Source organism: Aethina tumida, chromosome 4 (genome assembly GCF_024364675.1).
Source record: "Aethina tumida isolate Nest 87 chromosome 4, icAetTumi1.1, whole genome shotgun sequence".
Classification (NCBI taxonomy): domain Eukaryota; kingdom Metazoa; phylum Arthropoda; class Insecta; order Coleoptera; family Nitidulidae; genus Aethina; species Aethina tumida.
Window position 1 is genome coordinate 3138554 of NC_065438.1, and position 15230 is coordinate 3153783.

Sequence of the window (15230 nt, forward strand, 5' to 3'; positions counted from 1 at the left end):
ATACCACTAATGTTACATCTTTTAAAATATTTAAATAGATAAAATAATAAGTAGACTTATATAAACCCCATTGATGGATCCATTAGCAGAATTATTGAAGTTTTACCTAATTAGGTATTTTAATCTGATATCAAAGCTTTTAATTAAAATAATGAATTTCTCACAACAGCCACTGGAAATAGATTTTTGAGAAAATAATTTACTAATGTAACCCAAATAGGAATCTACACTATAATTTTTATTACTGATAACAACGTATTATGTATATTTACTTTAAAAAGTAAATGTTTTATTGAAGCATTATTTAAATAGATTTTAATAGACAAAACTAAATAAAACATTTCTGATATCAAAATAAAATTTACTCTTAATTAATTTTAATTAATATGGTGATAATGATTCACTTACTTTATACATTGTAAAATTTTGTTGGAAATTGTGTTATATTTTAATTTTAAACAGGTTATAAATTGTACTGTTGCTGGAACTGACACAAAATTGCGCCATTCTATTTAAAAAACTGAAAAATATAAAAAATACCTTTCTATTTTTAGAAAAAAATAATACCAAGATGTTACTTTATGTTTTTGATCTTTGTTTCTATGAATTTTTGTAGTATTTTTTATAATTTAACATCAAATAATTTATTATTTGTATATATAATATTTTAATATTTTTATATTACAACAAAAAATGATTTTTGTATAACAAAAATATAAAATATTTAATAATTATAATGAAAATAATAAGAAATTTTTAGTGAATTTCTATCAGAATCAACCACCCTCATTAAAATAAAATATAGAGTTGAATTAACATAAATTAGCTGTTTCTAAATTTATAAATCTTAACAAAAATAAGCTATTTCTAAAAGAGAAAGTGGAAGACAAATAATGAAGAATATATTATCTAATTAAAATTTCAAGTTTTCCCTGAAGTTAATACCCACAAATTTTAAATTTAGTTGTTTTTTCTTGAACTTCCCTAATTTTTCATCCAAACTTTTTTCATAATGATACAGTAGCATGTATTCTGGGATTCCTCCCTTCTCTCGTCTTTTTTTCTGCCCCATTGAATATTTTTTAATACTATTAAGCTTTTCCTATTATTTGCTCAATATGGAAATAAACTCTTTATTAATTTTGATTATCGCAGTCCTTTTTGAGATATTTTAGTTTGAAGAAAGTTTAACTGATGAAACAAAGCTCTCAAATGTTGACCATCTTTTTTAGAAACACTTTGTGTATTCATGTGAAAATTACTGTCGTAATTAAATATTAAAAATTTGTTGATTTAAACTGTACCTATATAAATCATTTGTTTGTTAATTAGTAGGAAATTTGACAGTTCTTTAAATTAGATTATTACTACGAATTAAGCAACTAGAAAATTAGTTGGAGCTTACCCAACTTTTTGGTAATTCTGCTTATAAACATACTTTATCAATAGAATTATAAAGATGGATGAGTAATAAATTTAAATTAATATTTTTACGTCTTAAATTATGAATAGGTTTATGTAAGTAAATTGTTAGTTTCTAACTAATGATAAAAATACACAAACGCATGAAGGGCACAATAAATTTTATTGAGGAAATAAGAAATTATAAATCTATCACGCAAACTGCTCGTGCCATTAATTAGAGCAACGAAAACAAAGAAAACTGCTCTTGGAAACGTGCCAATTCGTCGGGATTTCACTTTACGCCCTCGTAATATCATAGGCCACTCATGGCAGTTTCGGAGAATCCCAACGTCTGGGAAACCACAGACTAATTGGGGGGAGAAATGGTTTTGCGTTATATTCGCGAAACACAACATTTATAAATAAAATTCCCATTCACCGTCACCTCAGACCTTGACTTCGCTGCTCCGCAAGCTGACCGTATCAGACTGCCACTAGTGTTTGTGTATGTGTGTGTGTGGTTATTTGCCACCGGTTTTAAATAACTAGCTGTAACATTTCAACTCAGTTGTTGTGTTCGATCTGTGTGAATTGTGGTGAAGATCCATCATGTCTGTGAGCCACTCTGAAGTGAATAACCATCATGGCAACGAGAACGTGCCTTTGTTGGAGGTTGGAACCAACGGCAGCATCAGCAAACCCCCCATAGCAACGATTGAAACCTTGGAAGACGACGACGATAGAGAAACAGTGACCAAACCCTATCCAGGTGTTGACGATGGCTTCTTCAATCCCAATTCCAACCACCCGGACATTGAACCCAACATACCGGTGTTATCAAATCGGGCCGGAGAAGCAGATGAAAGCGATGGCAAATCAGTTGGTGTGGGCACTGGTACCGTAGTACCCATCCACCCCGACACCCGACATCACTTCCCCTATGCTCCGGGCTACGGACCGGACTTTGAAGGTACCTTCACCGATTTGGAATCCATTCCTGACGTCAACGTGTACCAACACAAGAAGACGCTGGCTCAGGGGATGATGGATCTGGCCCTGTTTTCGGCGAACGCCAACCAGTTGAGATATGTCCTGGAAACTTACAACAGGCATCCTTATTATTATCCCAGTGTCATCTTAATAACCATCAGCTTATTGTTACAGGTAATAAACTATGCAAATATTAGCATACTTTTTTGTTAACGTTCAACCGGTTTTCCATAACTGGGTGCTAAAAAACTGACTAACAGTACAACTTTTTAATTATTTACTTATAAATGTTAACTCTACATACTAATTTTTTGGTTTTCTTTCTTATTATTCAGTTACAACCAGAAACACATACAAAATCAAAAAGTTTTGAAGGAAGTTGTCTCATTTTAACTTAATTATAGGAGTAGGAAAACATCTTGATTATCTCATCATTTACCACTGATTGATTCATAATGAGCAACACCATAACATTTAATTTTTACAAGTTTATAATTGGTTACTGTTCAAGTTGATCTATGTAAACAAATCAAAACCTAATCAACAGTCCTAGAAAATCTATGAAATCTATGAAAGTTTTATCTATTTACTGTGAAGCAAAGCTTCGAAGGGACACAAAACTTCCACCATTTCTAATTAAATTAGTTAGTTTATTTTTCACAATGTTGTTTACTGTTCAAACTTAACGAGGAATGTGTTCTAGTGAACAGATAGAAGGCTCATTTAAATAAATTTGTATTTATGTATTTGCATTGGCATAGATCCATCATGACTCACACGCATATTTATATGCTCTACTGTGTGGTAAACAGCATAAAAATTGTAATTTTTAACGTTGCTTTTGTGTGTGAGATCCCCTTAATAAAAACAAGTCAAACGTAGCGATTAATTATTATTTTCCTTTGTTCTAGGTTGCCGTTGGGATAGGTTTAATATGGAATGCCACGTACAACGTTAAAGATAAAAAAGAGATTTGTATAGCGAATAAAATCAACAACTTTACCATAATTGGAATTTTCCTGGTAACTGTAGTGAATGTATTTATATCTGCGTTTGGCGTTGCGGATCCAGTGGTGCAGTTACAGACTTAAAATGTGCTTTAAATGTGTTTGACTTATTAATTAAGGATGGTTAATTAGTATTGTTTGAGGTCTAGCTTTAGGAAGAACTGATTTTGTAATATTTTGTTATTATTCTGTTAGACAGAATATGTATTTGTGATCTCGATTTTGTACATTACATAAATTATATTTATATAAACTTAATAATTTTTAATTATTATCTCCCTAACATTACTTCTAAATATATTTATTTATTAATGAATAATATATCATATAAATTTATGTAATCAGACTAAAACTAATATTTATATAAACCATAAATAACTTTCTGCTACTTAAGTAGCGTTCTTTGAAATGGCACATTTTAAAATTGGAATTTTCAATTCTCTTTTATGAAATGATTGATGAAGTTAAACGAAATCTGAACCAGAAGTTGATGTGACGAAAATATTAAAATAAGGGAATACATTCTCAATCTCCTATATAATATACTTCATATTGATTTTCAGTCTGCATATTTATGATTTCATTTGGGAAATCATTTTCGTCAGGTGATGATATAATATATGAATGTATATGCAGTTCATATTGGTTTTAAATCAAAGTGATGTATAGAGTTTGTGAATAGTTGAAAAGTTCATTATTTTAAGCTATATGTAGAGTAAATTAAATTAAAATAACAAATTTCATAAATATTTATGGAGCTAATATACTTTTTTAATGTCAGATACCAGAAACTAACAAATAATTGTCATAACAATCAGAAAAATTAAATCACATGAAGAAGAAATATTATATATGGATATATGATGGATGAGGTGGGACTTCCCTTATAATTTTTGTCTTCTCTGTTATGAATAATCGTCTATTAGTAAGTTTTAGAAAACCTTGAACTGAGCCTTGAAACTGAAGAAATGATGTATCTCATTTTGACAGTAGTTTCTTTTAAATTAAACGGTTTAATATGTAAATTAATAGACTTAATAATAAATAAATAATGAAGAAATACATCTGGATATATGATGAATGAGGTAAAATTATCCATTAGGATCTTCTTCTGTTGACCTAAGAAGCCCCTCTTTGAGTAAGTTTTAGGTAACCTTGACAAATAAGTAATAATAATATTTTAATTAAGTCATCATAAAATTTCAATGTTACTTTATCAAAATTTGCGGTTTAGTATTCCGATAAATAATAGTTGACACATATATGTTTCATGTTTTGTTATATATATTGGAGTTCCTAAAATAAAGAAGAAATTGATATACACCTGAGAAACCAGAAACAACACGAACTATGGAAGAAACTAAGGTATTTAGTTCTTAGAAGTAAAGAAAGGATCTACCTCAATTTTGATGTTCTATTTTGAATTAAACTCTTTAATACCTAAATTAATGGACAATAGAAAAAATAAATAATAGACACATGAAGAATTATTATAGATATATGATGAATGGGGTAGAACTACCCTTAACATTTTGGTCTTGTCTTATTATGAATAAGCATGACGTTTCTTGTATTGAGCAAGGAAGCTTGGAAGTTTTTGAGTAAGATTTAGGTAACCTTGGTAAATATATAAAACTAAATCATCAAACTTCAATTAGTTTATCAAATTTTGCGGTCTAACATTCCAGCAAACATTAGTTGGCACATACTGCTTCATGTTTGAATGTATATATACATTGGAATTACCAAAAGAAAGATATTGATATACGACTGAAATCTGAAACCAGAAAGTAAATCAACTACTAGAAAAATGGAAGAATCTGGAATATTTACTAAACAAATAGCAAAATATCTTTTAGGGGTGGGGATGTTCCTTTATTCAAAGACTATATACACTTATTCAGAAGCTCATCATCATGAAATGAATTGTGTACAGAAAAATCTGTGATTTAACTTAATTTTTTGTCAAATTGAATATTTAAGTATATTGTCAATTTGTTAAATCTAATTGGATTTAAATTAAGTGAAATGATTGTTAAGTGAAGATTCATATTTTAATTTTTGAATTTGTAATACGTATTACTAATTAAATTAATAATGGTTTAGGTTTTGGGTATATTTAAAAAATAAAACAACAGTGTTAAAAAATTAACAATATTTTATTAACAACGTACATCGACATTTTAGAACAAAAATCTAAATAAATGCACTGACATTGATCAGATCATTGACAAAGTTGATTTACAAATGATAATGAATGACAATGCCTATGAACAGTCTCAACTTTGTGATTCGCTTTGTATAAAAATCCACGTTATATATTCACACCATTCGCGTTAAAAAAATAACAACACTTAACACGAACATTATCACTCATACGAAATTGCCAAAAATTAATAATGGAAGCTTTTGGCAATTGTAGTCTTTCCCTTCCAGACACTGCACTAGATTTTGAACATTGACGGGGTGTGTTTTTTTTTTAATTAATTTACATCATGCCGCCCATGCCGCCCATTCCACCCATACCGCCCATGCCGCCACCGGGCACGGCTGGTTCTTCCTTTGGAATGTCTGTGATCACGGCTTCGGCGGTGGTCAACAAAGAGGCTACTCCTGACGCGTCCACTATCGCAGTTCTCACAACCTGAAATTGTCAATTAATAAATCTCTAATAAGAAAAGTGTGTGAAAGTCAATTTACCTTAGTGGGGTCAATGATACCGCGTTCGTACATGTTGACGAATTCGTTGTTGAGGGCGTCATAACCGAAGTCTCCGGAGTTCTGTTCCACCTTGGCAACGACGGTGGCGCCGTCCACGCCGGCGTTTTTGGCGATCGTCATGCATGGTACCTTCAGCGCCCTCTTCACGATCTCAATACCGATGGACTGGTCGTTGTTGGCGGGCTTGATGGAGTCCAAGCTGGAGGCGCATCTGAGCAAGGCGGTACCACCACCGGGCACGATACCTTCCTCGACGGCGGCACGGGTGGCGTTCAAGGCGTCGGTCACTCTGTCCTTCTTCTCGTTAACCTCGACTTCGCTGCTGCCGCCGACCTTCAAGACAGCGACGCCGGAAGCCAGGCGGGCCAAACGTTCCTGGAGCTTCTCCTTTTCGTATTCCGAGGTGGTGTTCTCGATTTGGTCCCTGATTTGTTCCGCACGTCTGTCGATGTCTTCCTTTTTGCCCTTGCCTTTAAGCATCAAGGTGTCGTCCTTGGTGATGACGATTTCGCCGATTTGTCCCAGGTCGGACTGTTTCACGTCCTCGAGCTTGACAATGTTGGCGTCGTCTCCGAAGACGATGCCGCCGGTGGCGATGGCCATGTCTTGGAGGGTGGACTTGCGGTTGTCTCCGAAGCCTGGGGCCTTTACGGCGGCGACTTGGAGGCCGATTCTCAGCCTGTTGACGACCAAGGTGGTCAAGGCTTCGCCGTCGACGTCCTCAGCGACGATGATCAGTGGCTTTCTTTGGGCGTTGGCGATTTCTAAGGCGGGGACGATGCTCTGCACCGAGGAGATCTTCTTTTCGCTCAGCAACACGAGGGCGTCCTGGTATTCAACCTTGGCACCCTTGGCGGTGTTCACGAAGTACGGGGAGATGTACCCGCGGTCAAACTTCATGCCTTCAATGATCTCCAGCTCGTCGTTAAGGGTTTTGCCGTCCTTAACGGTGATGACGCCTTCCTTGCCAACGCGTTTCATGGCGTCGGCGATCAAGTTACCGATGGACTTGTCTCCGTTGGCGGAGATGGTGGCCACTTGGCAGATTTCTTCAGGAGTGGTCACGGGTTTGGACAAAGCCTTGAGGCTTTCGGTGATCTTTTCTACGGCGATCATGATGCCTTTTCTGATTTCGACAGGGTTGGCGCCTTTTCCAAGGTTCTCGAAACCTTCTTTGGCGATGGAACGGGCCAGCACGGTGGCGGTGGTGGTTCCGTCACCGGCTTCCTCGTTCGTGTTGTTGGCCACATCCTGCACCAGTTTGGCGCCGATGTTTTGGAACTTGTCTTTCAGCTCGACGCCTTTGGCGACGGTCACGCCGTCTTTGGTGATTTTCGGGGAACCCCACGACTGTTCAATGATCACATTACGGCCCTGAAAAAACAGGTTGAAGGTTAAACACACAATGAAAAGTATAATTTTATACTTTTATGTATTATATAACAAAAAATAGGATTCAGAATTAAATAATACTAAACAAAACCTCTGTAATGATGTACTTAAAATGAATAATTAATTATATAAGTTCATTAAAAATATAAAAAGGCTCGTTGATATTCCCTATTTACCAGAACTATTTTTAGATAATCCTTGAACTTATTATTGCGCAATGTAAAACATATGGATGATTAAAAATAACGACAAATTATATTTTAAAATTAGGATTAATGAATAAGGAAAGAAAACACATTTTACCTAAATTCTTTATTCAAATTTGATCAAGTTACGTCAACACCTCCCAGATTATTTTCAGTTTAGTCTGTAGTTAACTGTTTGTAGATTAATTAGGAAGTTAAATTTAAACAAATAGGTCCTCATACTAACCAATGTCAATCGTTGTCGTGTCATTTTGTGAGAGGCAACGCATGAATTGATTAATAAACTTAATTTGAATAATATAAAAAATTACGTATATTTACTTCTATGAATAGCTACAAAAAAGGTGAATTTATATCTTTTCTATTTCTTTCTATAAATAACTATAAAAAAGATAAATAAATGCATGTTAAAAAAACCTTTACAAATATTTATTAAATGTGATATTTATTTTGCAATGATTTTTGATAAAATGTTTATCAAGTATTAACAGTAAATAAGACATTTTACATGCATGATTTGATACCAACAGGTTCACCCTAAATTTAATTGTTTAACAAATTTTAAATTATAACATAAAAGTTAATTTTCTCAAATTTTGTTAAAATCTAATACAAAAGATGACTCAGAAGGTTTCAAGAAAAAAGTAAACTTTGTCACTCTTTTATATTTTTTTAGGTTTCACTTTGTGAAAATTCATTTTTTCCATGTTTATTTATATTCTTCTGTATTAAAACTAGAGATAATTCCAGAGACACCCAATGGGAAAGTAATTTTCATTTTTAAATCAAAAAAACTAATTCTTACACATATAAAATCATTAATCGACCATTTGCCCAGAGCAACACACCTTCTGAGCCCATCAAAAAGCCGACTCAGACTTTGACAAATTCAAAAACGATTGTCAGAACCTCAAAATCATCTCCTGGACTTACCTTTGGACCCATGGTGACGGCGACGGCGTCGGCCAAGACGTCCACCCCCTGGAGCATGAGAGCCCGGACCTCCGGCCCGAACCTGACATCTTTCGCGTACCATCTCTGCACCTGTTGTGCCTGTGCGGCCTTGCGGAGCGCCACCGAACGCACTGCTACTGGCAATCGATACATCTAGAACGAAGAGGTTATGTAACTGGAGTAAATCGAATTTTTCGTCGGGCGTGCGAATAAATGCTAACGTGTCGCACCGAAATTTGATCGACTGGGTTGTCAGAATTGCACGGCACACTTGATGAGTCGTTAAAATGGCCAGATTGGCGAATAAACAGACATAACCCGGACGTGCGACACGTGCGGCTAAAAGGCGAAAGCCATTTAAGCAAAGCACGGTTGTATGTATAATTAATTGGGTGCGATGAATGAACGTGAGTCGGTTAATGTTTTCGCTTACCTTTTTTTCGTTTCTGGTACTGTTCTAATTGGAATCGAGTGAAAAAATGCCGGCTCCGTCGGTTCTGTCGCCCTGCTCGAGATGTTCGAGAATTTTCACCACACTGGCGATAAAGCCGGACGGGATAATTGGCGCTTGAGACGAATCGCGCTAGATGGCGACACGGTTTTACTGTAAAATGTCGAAGAAAATAAATTTTTGTTGGGTCAAATTTAGGTGTTTCCACTCGTTTCTGGTAGAAAATGCACGTGAAATATGTACGGCAGTAATTATCCTTAAGAAAATTTATTTTTTTTTAGCCTCGGAATGTTCCAGAACAGGGAAGGGTTCAAAGGTCAATAGAGATGTATTATCATATAGATAAATACTATTTTTCAGACAAAAGTCTATTGTGAAATTATTATTCTAATTATAGAGCTACTACACTTACCGAAAAATGTTCAAATTACGATAAAGACTTAAATTTCAGTAAGAATCGATTCACGTCAATCTGATTCATTTGACAAATATCAACAAAATGACAAATTTAATATACTAAATTAACAAATGAATAAACAAGGAACTGGAATAACAAATTTTACTTTTCTTTACGCTTTTACAAGTGAATTTTCAGGTTTTTAAAAGTGTATCTTTATTTCATGTACAGTTGTGGCCAGGGAGGTAGTACAAATTTAAAATCAAATATTTTATAAGCTATTTAATAAAATATTAAGGTCTAAATATTGCTGATAGTATAAGTTCAGATCATTCAGCGTTTTTTTAATAAATATTTGGAGCACATACATTAGAAAAATTTTTAAAAACGGTGGAGGAAATGTTTTGGATTGGGTTCCTTCTTTGGCATGGTAAAGAACCATTATTACAAGAAATTATTAATAAAATGAACCATTTTGTATGTAGACATCCTGAGAGATGTAATGGAACCATTTAATAATTTATCAGTTATATGGATTTTTATACATGATACAAAACACAAGTGGTTCAGACTTTGGTAAAAGATAAAAATATTGAGATGTTCCATTGGCCAACGTAATGTCCGGATATAAAGCCAATTGAAAGCTTATGAAACAACAAGAAACACAGTTTCCTATGTCACATGGATTATTTCTTAGTTTTAGTATGTTAATAAAGAGGATTACAAATAAATAAAACATACAAAACCACACACAATTTAATTTATTTTTCCGAGCTCCATCTTCCCCTGTATCATTTTATACGTGTGATACAAGAACGTGTCTAGAAGTCCAGCAACAGTATAAACCCCACCAATAATAGCGCAAACGTTGGTGGCAAAATGGCCAAAAGACCTCTCCTTTTCAGTGTATTTAACCATGAGCGGTGACAATTCGTATTGGAAGAATATCCCTGGCATCCCCGACTCTCCGCTCAGCAGAGAAATGACTTTTTGATGCTTGGTGACTGAGAACTGATACGAATTTATTATTGAACGGTCCTTTTTTACGTAAGATGTGGGCACTATTTTTATGTGGTATTGGAACATTGTAGCACCTGAAACAAGCATGTAATCCTGTTTTACAAAATATACCTACAAAGGAAATTATACAAATAGGTGTTAAGCATTCTTACTCGGGGGCGACAAAATTCAAATCTACCATTTACTTTATCTATGGTCGTGATCTGTCAACGGAAACTGCCATACCGACTACAATTTCAACCATCAAAATACAGCAACTGCATATCTGTGATAAAACTTTACTCTCGGCAGACTCTGTCAAATTAACATTAATTCGAAAATTAGTAACAACAAATTAACAGTTAATTACAATTAAGGTGAGTTACGACAGACCCCACGTGCAGGTTATGTTATTTAACACATCTATTTGCGCAGACAAGATGCCTGTACCCGGTGGAGTTTACCAGCAACAAGGCCCCTCCTGCTTGGACAAAATGAAAATGGGCTTCTTCCTAGGCTTCTGCGTGGGCATGGCCAGCGGTGCCCTGTTTGGAGGCTTCTCAGCGCTCAGGCATGTATTGATAACCTATTCCCGAGGCTCACTCACTTATTCTTTTGTTTTTAGGGGTGGAATGAGAGGGAAGGAACTTGTAAATACCGTCGGGAAAGTGATGCTTCAAGGTGGAGGATCTTTCGGAACATTTTTGGCAATAGGATCTGGTCTCAGGTGTTGATTATTTTGTAGATCTACATAGATGCATCATCTATCTTAAATCTAGTTGTTATTATGACTGTAACCATTTTACAAATTATATAAGCTGTTTTTATTATTATTAAATAAATTTGTAATGTTGATAAGCATATTTTTATTATAAAAATTTAGGCTGTATTCAAAATGGTTTATGTAAGACATTCCAAGTAGTTAAAAAATATTAACTAGCATAATTTTACGTTAAAATTTACATCAACTTTAAACCAACTATTAATTTTTTCATTATCAGAAGTATTCACAGTATTAGAAAACCCCTTGTTAGCTGGTTGAAACACTATATTAGTTTTTAATAAAGTAAATCTTGGTTTATTTAATATTTGTAAATGAATTCTTGATCTTAGCCACCTAATAAAGTATTTTAAAATTAAAATTTTTCATTACATTTGTTAATTTACTAAATTAACACATTTTTAATAATAAATCTATCTACAGATCAAATTATCTATGAGAAATAAATTATTTAATGACAATTAGGAATACTGTAAAAAATAATCAGTAAATGTCAGTAAAAAGTCATGCAAATTTCAAGCAGAAACTCTTCATATATACTCATAATAAATGCCTAGAGCTAGGAGACCCAACCGAAATCCAAACAATGGCAAGACAACATCAGGTAGATTAATAACACTTTTCATAATGGGTTTCGTGGTTGGTTTCATCAGAGAGACTTTATTGGATGAACTAAATCTTAGTGTAAGTGTCAAGTTTAACAAAAAAGTACTGTAGTTTAATTAAATATAATTTTAGGATTTCAAATTAACAACTGAAACTTAAATTCGTCTCTTAGTTTGTAATATGCTTTTAATACAATAAAATAATCATAACATTTAAAGTATTTTAATTAATTCTTACCTTCAGTAGCATGTCCATAGGTGTCCTTCAAAGGATTGTGAGTTAAACTGTCTATACTAGTGCCAAAGGACAAATGTCTTATGGTATGTGAAGTATTAAAAGAACTAGAAGAGAATGGTTGTACATCATGTATGTGCACATGATTTACACTAAAACTTTTGCCAGGGGCTATGTGAAAACTGCCACTGACTCTATTAACTATAAGATTCCCATAGATTTGACAGCCTTGTTGAAATGCAGTTTTTAATCTCTCACTGAATTTTTCATTTTTACACTGTGTAATATTTTCTAAGTTATCTAAAGCCCATCTCCGCTCTCTGTAGGCCTCCCTGACTTCCTCACAGGTGTTACAACACTTTTTTGGATCTAATGCCGCACCATAACAGCTTCCACACTCAGTCTGGTTTACTGCAGCCTACAAAACACTTTTTAGTTTATTGTGGTTCAACATTAATAATACAACATACCTCTGTAACATTTTTACTCTTAATTGTTATATCCTCTTTTTGTGGTTCTTCAATAGGGTTTCCATTTAAATCTAATCTTCTTTTATAAATACTGTGATCGATTTCTAAATGTTCTTCACCTGAAGAGTCCATTGCATCAAGGGCTAAAACTAAAGTAATTTGCTTTAAAATAAATTACGTTTATTAATAAAATAAATACTTACAGTCACAAGATACAGTTGGTATAACAAAATCTAAATTAATTTGTATATTTGGACTTCTTGAAGTATCTACAAACAATTCCTCTGATATATTTGATGATAAATAATCATTAAATTCCGACCAAAATAACAAACTCATAATTATCACACTGATGATTGTAACTGAAACAGGAGAATTAATTAATTAATGATATTTTACACAGTATTTTGATGTACTTATGGCTCCCCCGTAGGTTTTAATTCGCACATCTTCCAGAGTTTTTGGATATGCATCAAAACGCTTCAATTTTTCGAAAAAATCTATCATATCTTTGGTTAATTATAAATATTTCAAAAATTATATACGTCTACAAACATAAAATTTTTAGGTTAGAATCGTATATAAACCCACAACCATAGACATACAGTTATAGATTGAAAAGATATATCCATCAAGAAAAAATAAATAGATAGATTTATTATTGCAAAATACTTTTTATCACAATTTTTTTTAAATATAATAGTTATACGCATTTAATTATATTTTAATTTAAGAAATTCATAAAAAATGAAAAAAACTCGTCTCTAATCATAGGGATGATCAACATTTTTTAATATCATCTTAACTATTTTATTTCTATTATATTAATATTATAGGAATATTTGTTGTTATATCGATTTAAATATATCATTTAAATTAATGTTAAATCTGAAGATAATTTATAAATTAATAAGATATGTTTAAAGACAACTAATATCTTTAACAAGTATATATTTGACACATGAAGGTATTTATTTCACGTACATGTCAATTTTGTTTTTAAGAGCATTATTCATTATTGGCATTTTCAATGTGACATCTTCCATTAATCTTCGGCAATTACCATCGTCATGTTGTTCCAAAATTTTCTGTGCGTGCTTAAACAAATCATCAAATGTTCTAACATCGTCCGTACAGCTACAAGTCAACCAGTAACAAAATCCTATCAACTGCACAACTTATCAGAGGGACCAAAAACTTCAGTCACAGTAACATCTGAGGAAGCTCTTAAATACTACAAAGAAATGGTTGAGATCAGACATATGGAACAATCATGCGCCAATCTGTACACTCAGAAAGCAATTCGTGGATTTTGCCATTTATACATCGGTAAGTGACGCAAAATTAACTTTTTCTTTTTATAATGAACTTGTTTTGCAGGTCAGGAAGCTACATGTATTGGTATATTCAATTCCATGAAACCAGATGACACGTTAATCACGTCTTATCGTTGCCATCCCTACTGTTATCTAATGGGGGCCAGCATGTTATCAGTGGTCAGTGAACTGACTGGAAGAAAGAGTGGAAATGCCCAAGGTAGGAACGAATTAGTAACACCTTGTTTATTTCAATTAAATATGGAATTTGTTGTTAGGAAAAGGAGGATCTATGCACATGTACGCAAAAAACTTCTATGGAGGTAATGGAATAGTGGGTGCTCAAGTACCTCTAGGAACTGGAATAGCGTTCCGTCACAAATACTTAAACAAACCCAACGTGAGTTATACATTGTATGGTGACGGTGCCGCCAATCAAGGGCAAGTTTTCGAGGCGTTCAACATTGCGAAACTATTCAACTTACCTGTGTTCTACATCTGCGAGAACAACGTTTATGCTTTGGGCACGAAGGATGATAGACATGCAGCCAACACTAAGTTCTACACCAGATGCGAGTACATTCCTGGAGTTCAAGTCGATGGCATGGACATATTGGCCGTGGTTGAAGCTGCCAAATTTTGCAGAGAGTACATTGCAAGTGGCAAAGGGCCGATTATAATGGAATCCAAATGTTATCGGTATCTAGGACATTCCATGTCTGATCCCGGTATAGCTTATAGAACTAGAGAGGAAGTCGCAGAAATGAGGAAGGCCAGAGACCCCATTAACAACTTCAAAAAGTTCATATTGGAAGAAAAATTGGTACCAGAAGAAGAATTAGCCAAAATTGATCAGATGGGAAAAGACATACAAGGCAAATTGGAAAAAGAAGCGTTGGCCGAAGCACCTCCACCTATGTCCGACTTATCTTTGGATGTTATTGCAACTTGTGACGGATGTATTTGCAGAAATGTTTCATACTTTAAACCGTTAAAACATGGTTTATCACGAAAACCTCTAAATTTACAATAGTGCCTTCCTTCTCCAGTAACTTACCTCATCCTCTCCAGTAATAGTTTAGAAATAATAAATTTAGAAATAATTGCCAATATTTGTTTCCATATTACATGAAACTTTCAATATTGATAATTTCCAAAAGCAACAAATTGTTTTGTGTAGCACCAATCGAGTCGTTTTGATATCTGCTAACATCCCCCTTTATCCAATTATACAAAGACACATTGGGAAAGATAAAAATTTGTTTTGAAACATAAAAAAAAACAAATTTTATTAATTATAGT

The 15230-nt window shown here is 33.6% G+C and overlaps 5 protein-coding genes across 5 annotated transcripts; 3 read left to right on the forward strand and 2 right to left on the reverse strand.

Moving 5' to 3' along the window:
- The first annotated feature begins 1632 nt into the window (after positions 1-1632).
- On the forward strand, positions 1633-3662 carry LOC109599536 (ninjurin-A). Its single transcript, XM_020015539.2, has 2 exons — positions 1633-2568; positions 3306-3662. Exons 1-2 carry the CDS (start codon positions 2014-2016, stop codon positions 3483-3485), a joined length of 735 nt encoding a protein of 244 aa, XP_019871098.1. The 5' UTR covers positions 1633-2013; the 3' UTR covers positions 3486-3662.
- Positions 3663-5541: 1879 nt separating this feature from the next.
- On the reverse strand, positions 5542-9625 carry LOC109606369 (heat shock protein 60A). Its single transcript, XM_020022928.2, has 5 exons — positions 9538-9625; positions 9108-9278; positions 8654-8827; positions 6102-7496; positions 5542-6045 (listed from the first exon to the last, which is right to left on the reverse strand). Exons 3-5 carry the CDS (start codon positions 8825-8827, stop codon positions 5890-5892), a joined length of 1725 nt encoding a protein of 574 aa, XP_019878487.2. The 5' UTR covers positions 9108-9278; positions 9538-9625; the 3' UTR covers positions 5542-5889.
- Positions 9626-10268: 643 nt separating this feature from the next.
- Positions 10269-13172, reverse strand: LOC109606370 (endoplasmic reticulum-Golgi intermediate compartment protein 3). The gene is made up of 5 exons (XM_020022929.2): positions 13029-13172; positions 12816-12974; positions 12613-12761; positions 12146-12560; positions 10269-10616 (listed from the first exon to the last, which is right to left on the reverse strand). The coding sequence occupies exons 1-5, from the start codon at positions 13117-13119 to the stop codon at positions 10279-10281; spliced, it is 1152 nt and encodes a 383-aa protein (XP_019878488.1). The 5' UTR covers positions 13120-13172; the 3' UTR covers positions 10269-10278.
- LOC109599544 (reactive oxygen species modulator 1) lies at positions 10714-12125 on the forward strand. Its single transcript, XM_020015550.2, has 4 exons — positions 10714-10898; positions 10957-11092; positions 11147-11986; positions 12041-12125. The coding sequence occupies exons 2-3, from the start codon at positions 10962-10964 to the stop codon at positions 11253-11255; spliced, it is 240 nt and encodes a 79-aa protein (XP_019871109.1). The 5' UTR covers positions 10714-10898; positions 10957-10961; the 3' UTR covers positions 11256-11986; positions 12041-12125.
- Positions 13173-13593: 421 nt separating the features above from the next.
- On the forward strand, positions 13594-15038 carry LOC109599527 (probable pyruvate dehydrogenase E1 component subunit alpha, mitochondrial). The gene is made up of 3 exons (XM_020015532.2): positions 13594-13941; positions 13993-14148; positions 14207-15038. The coding sequence occupies exons 1-3, from the start codon at positions 13683-13685 to the stop codon at positions 14959-14961; spliced, it is 1170 nt and encodes a 389-aa protein (XP_019871091.2). The 5' UTR covers positions 13594-13682; the 3' UTR covers positions 14962-15038.
- The last annotated feature ends 192 nt before the right edge of the window (positions 15039-15230 follow it).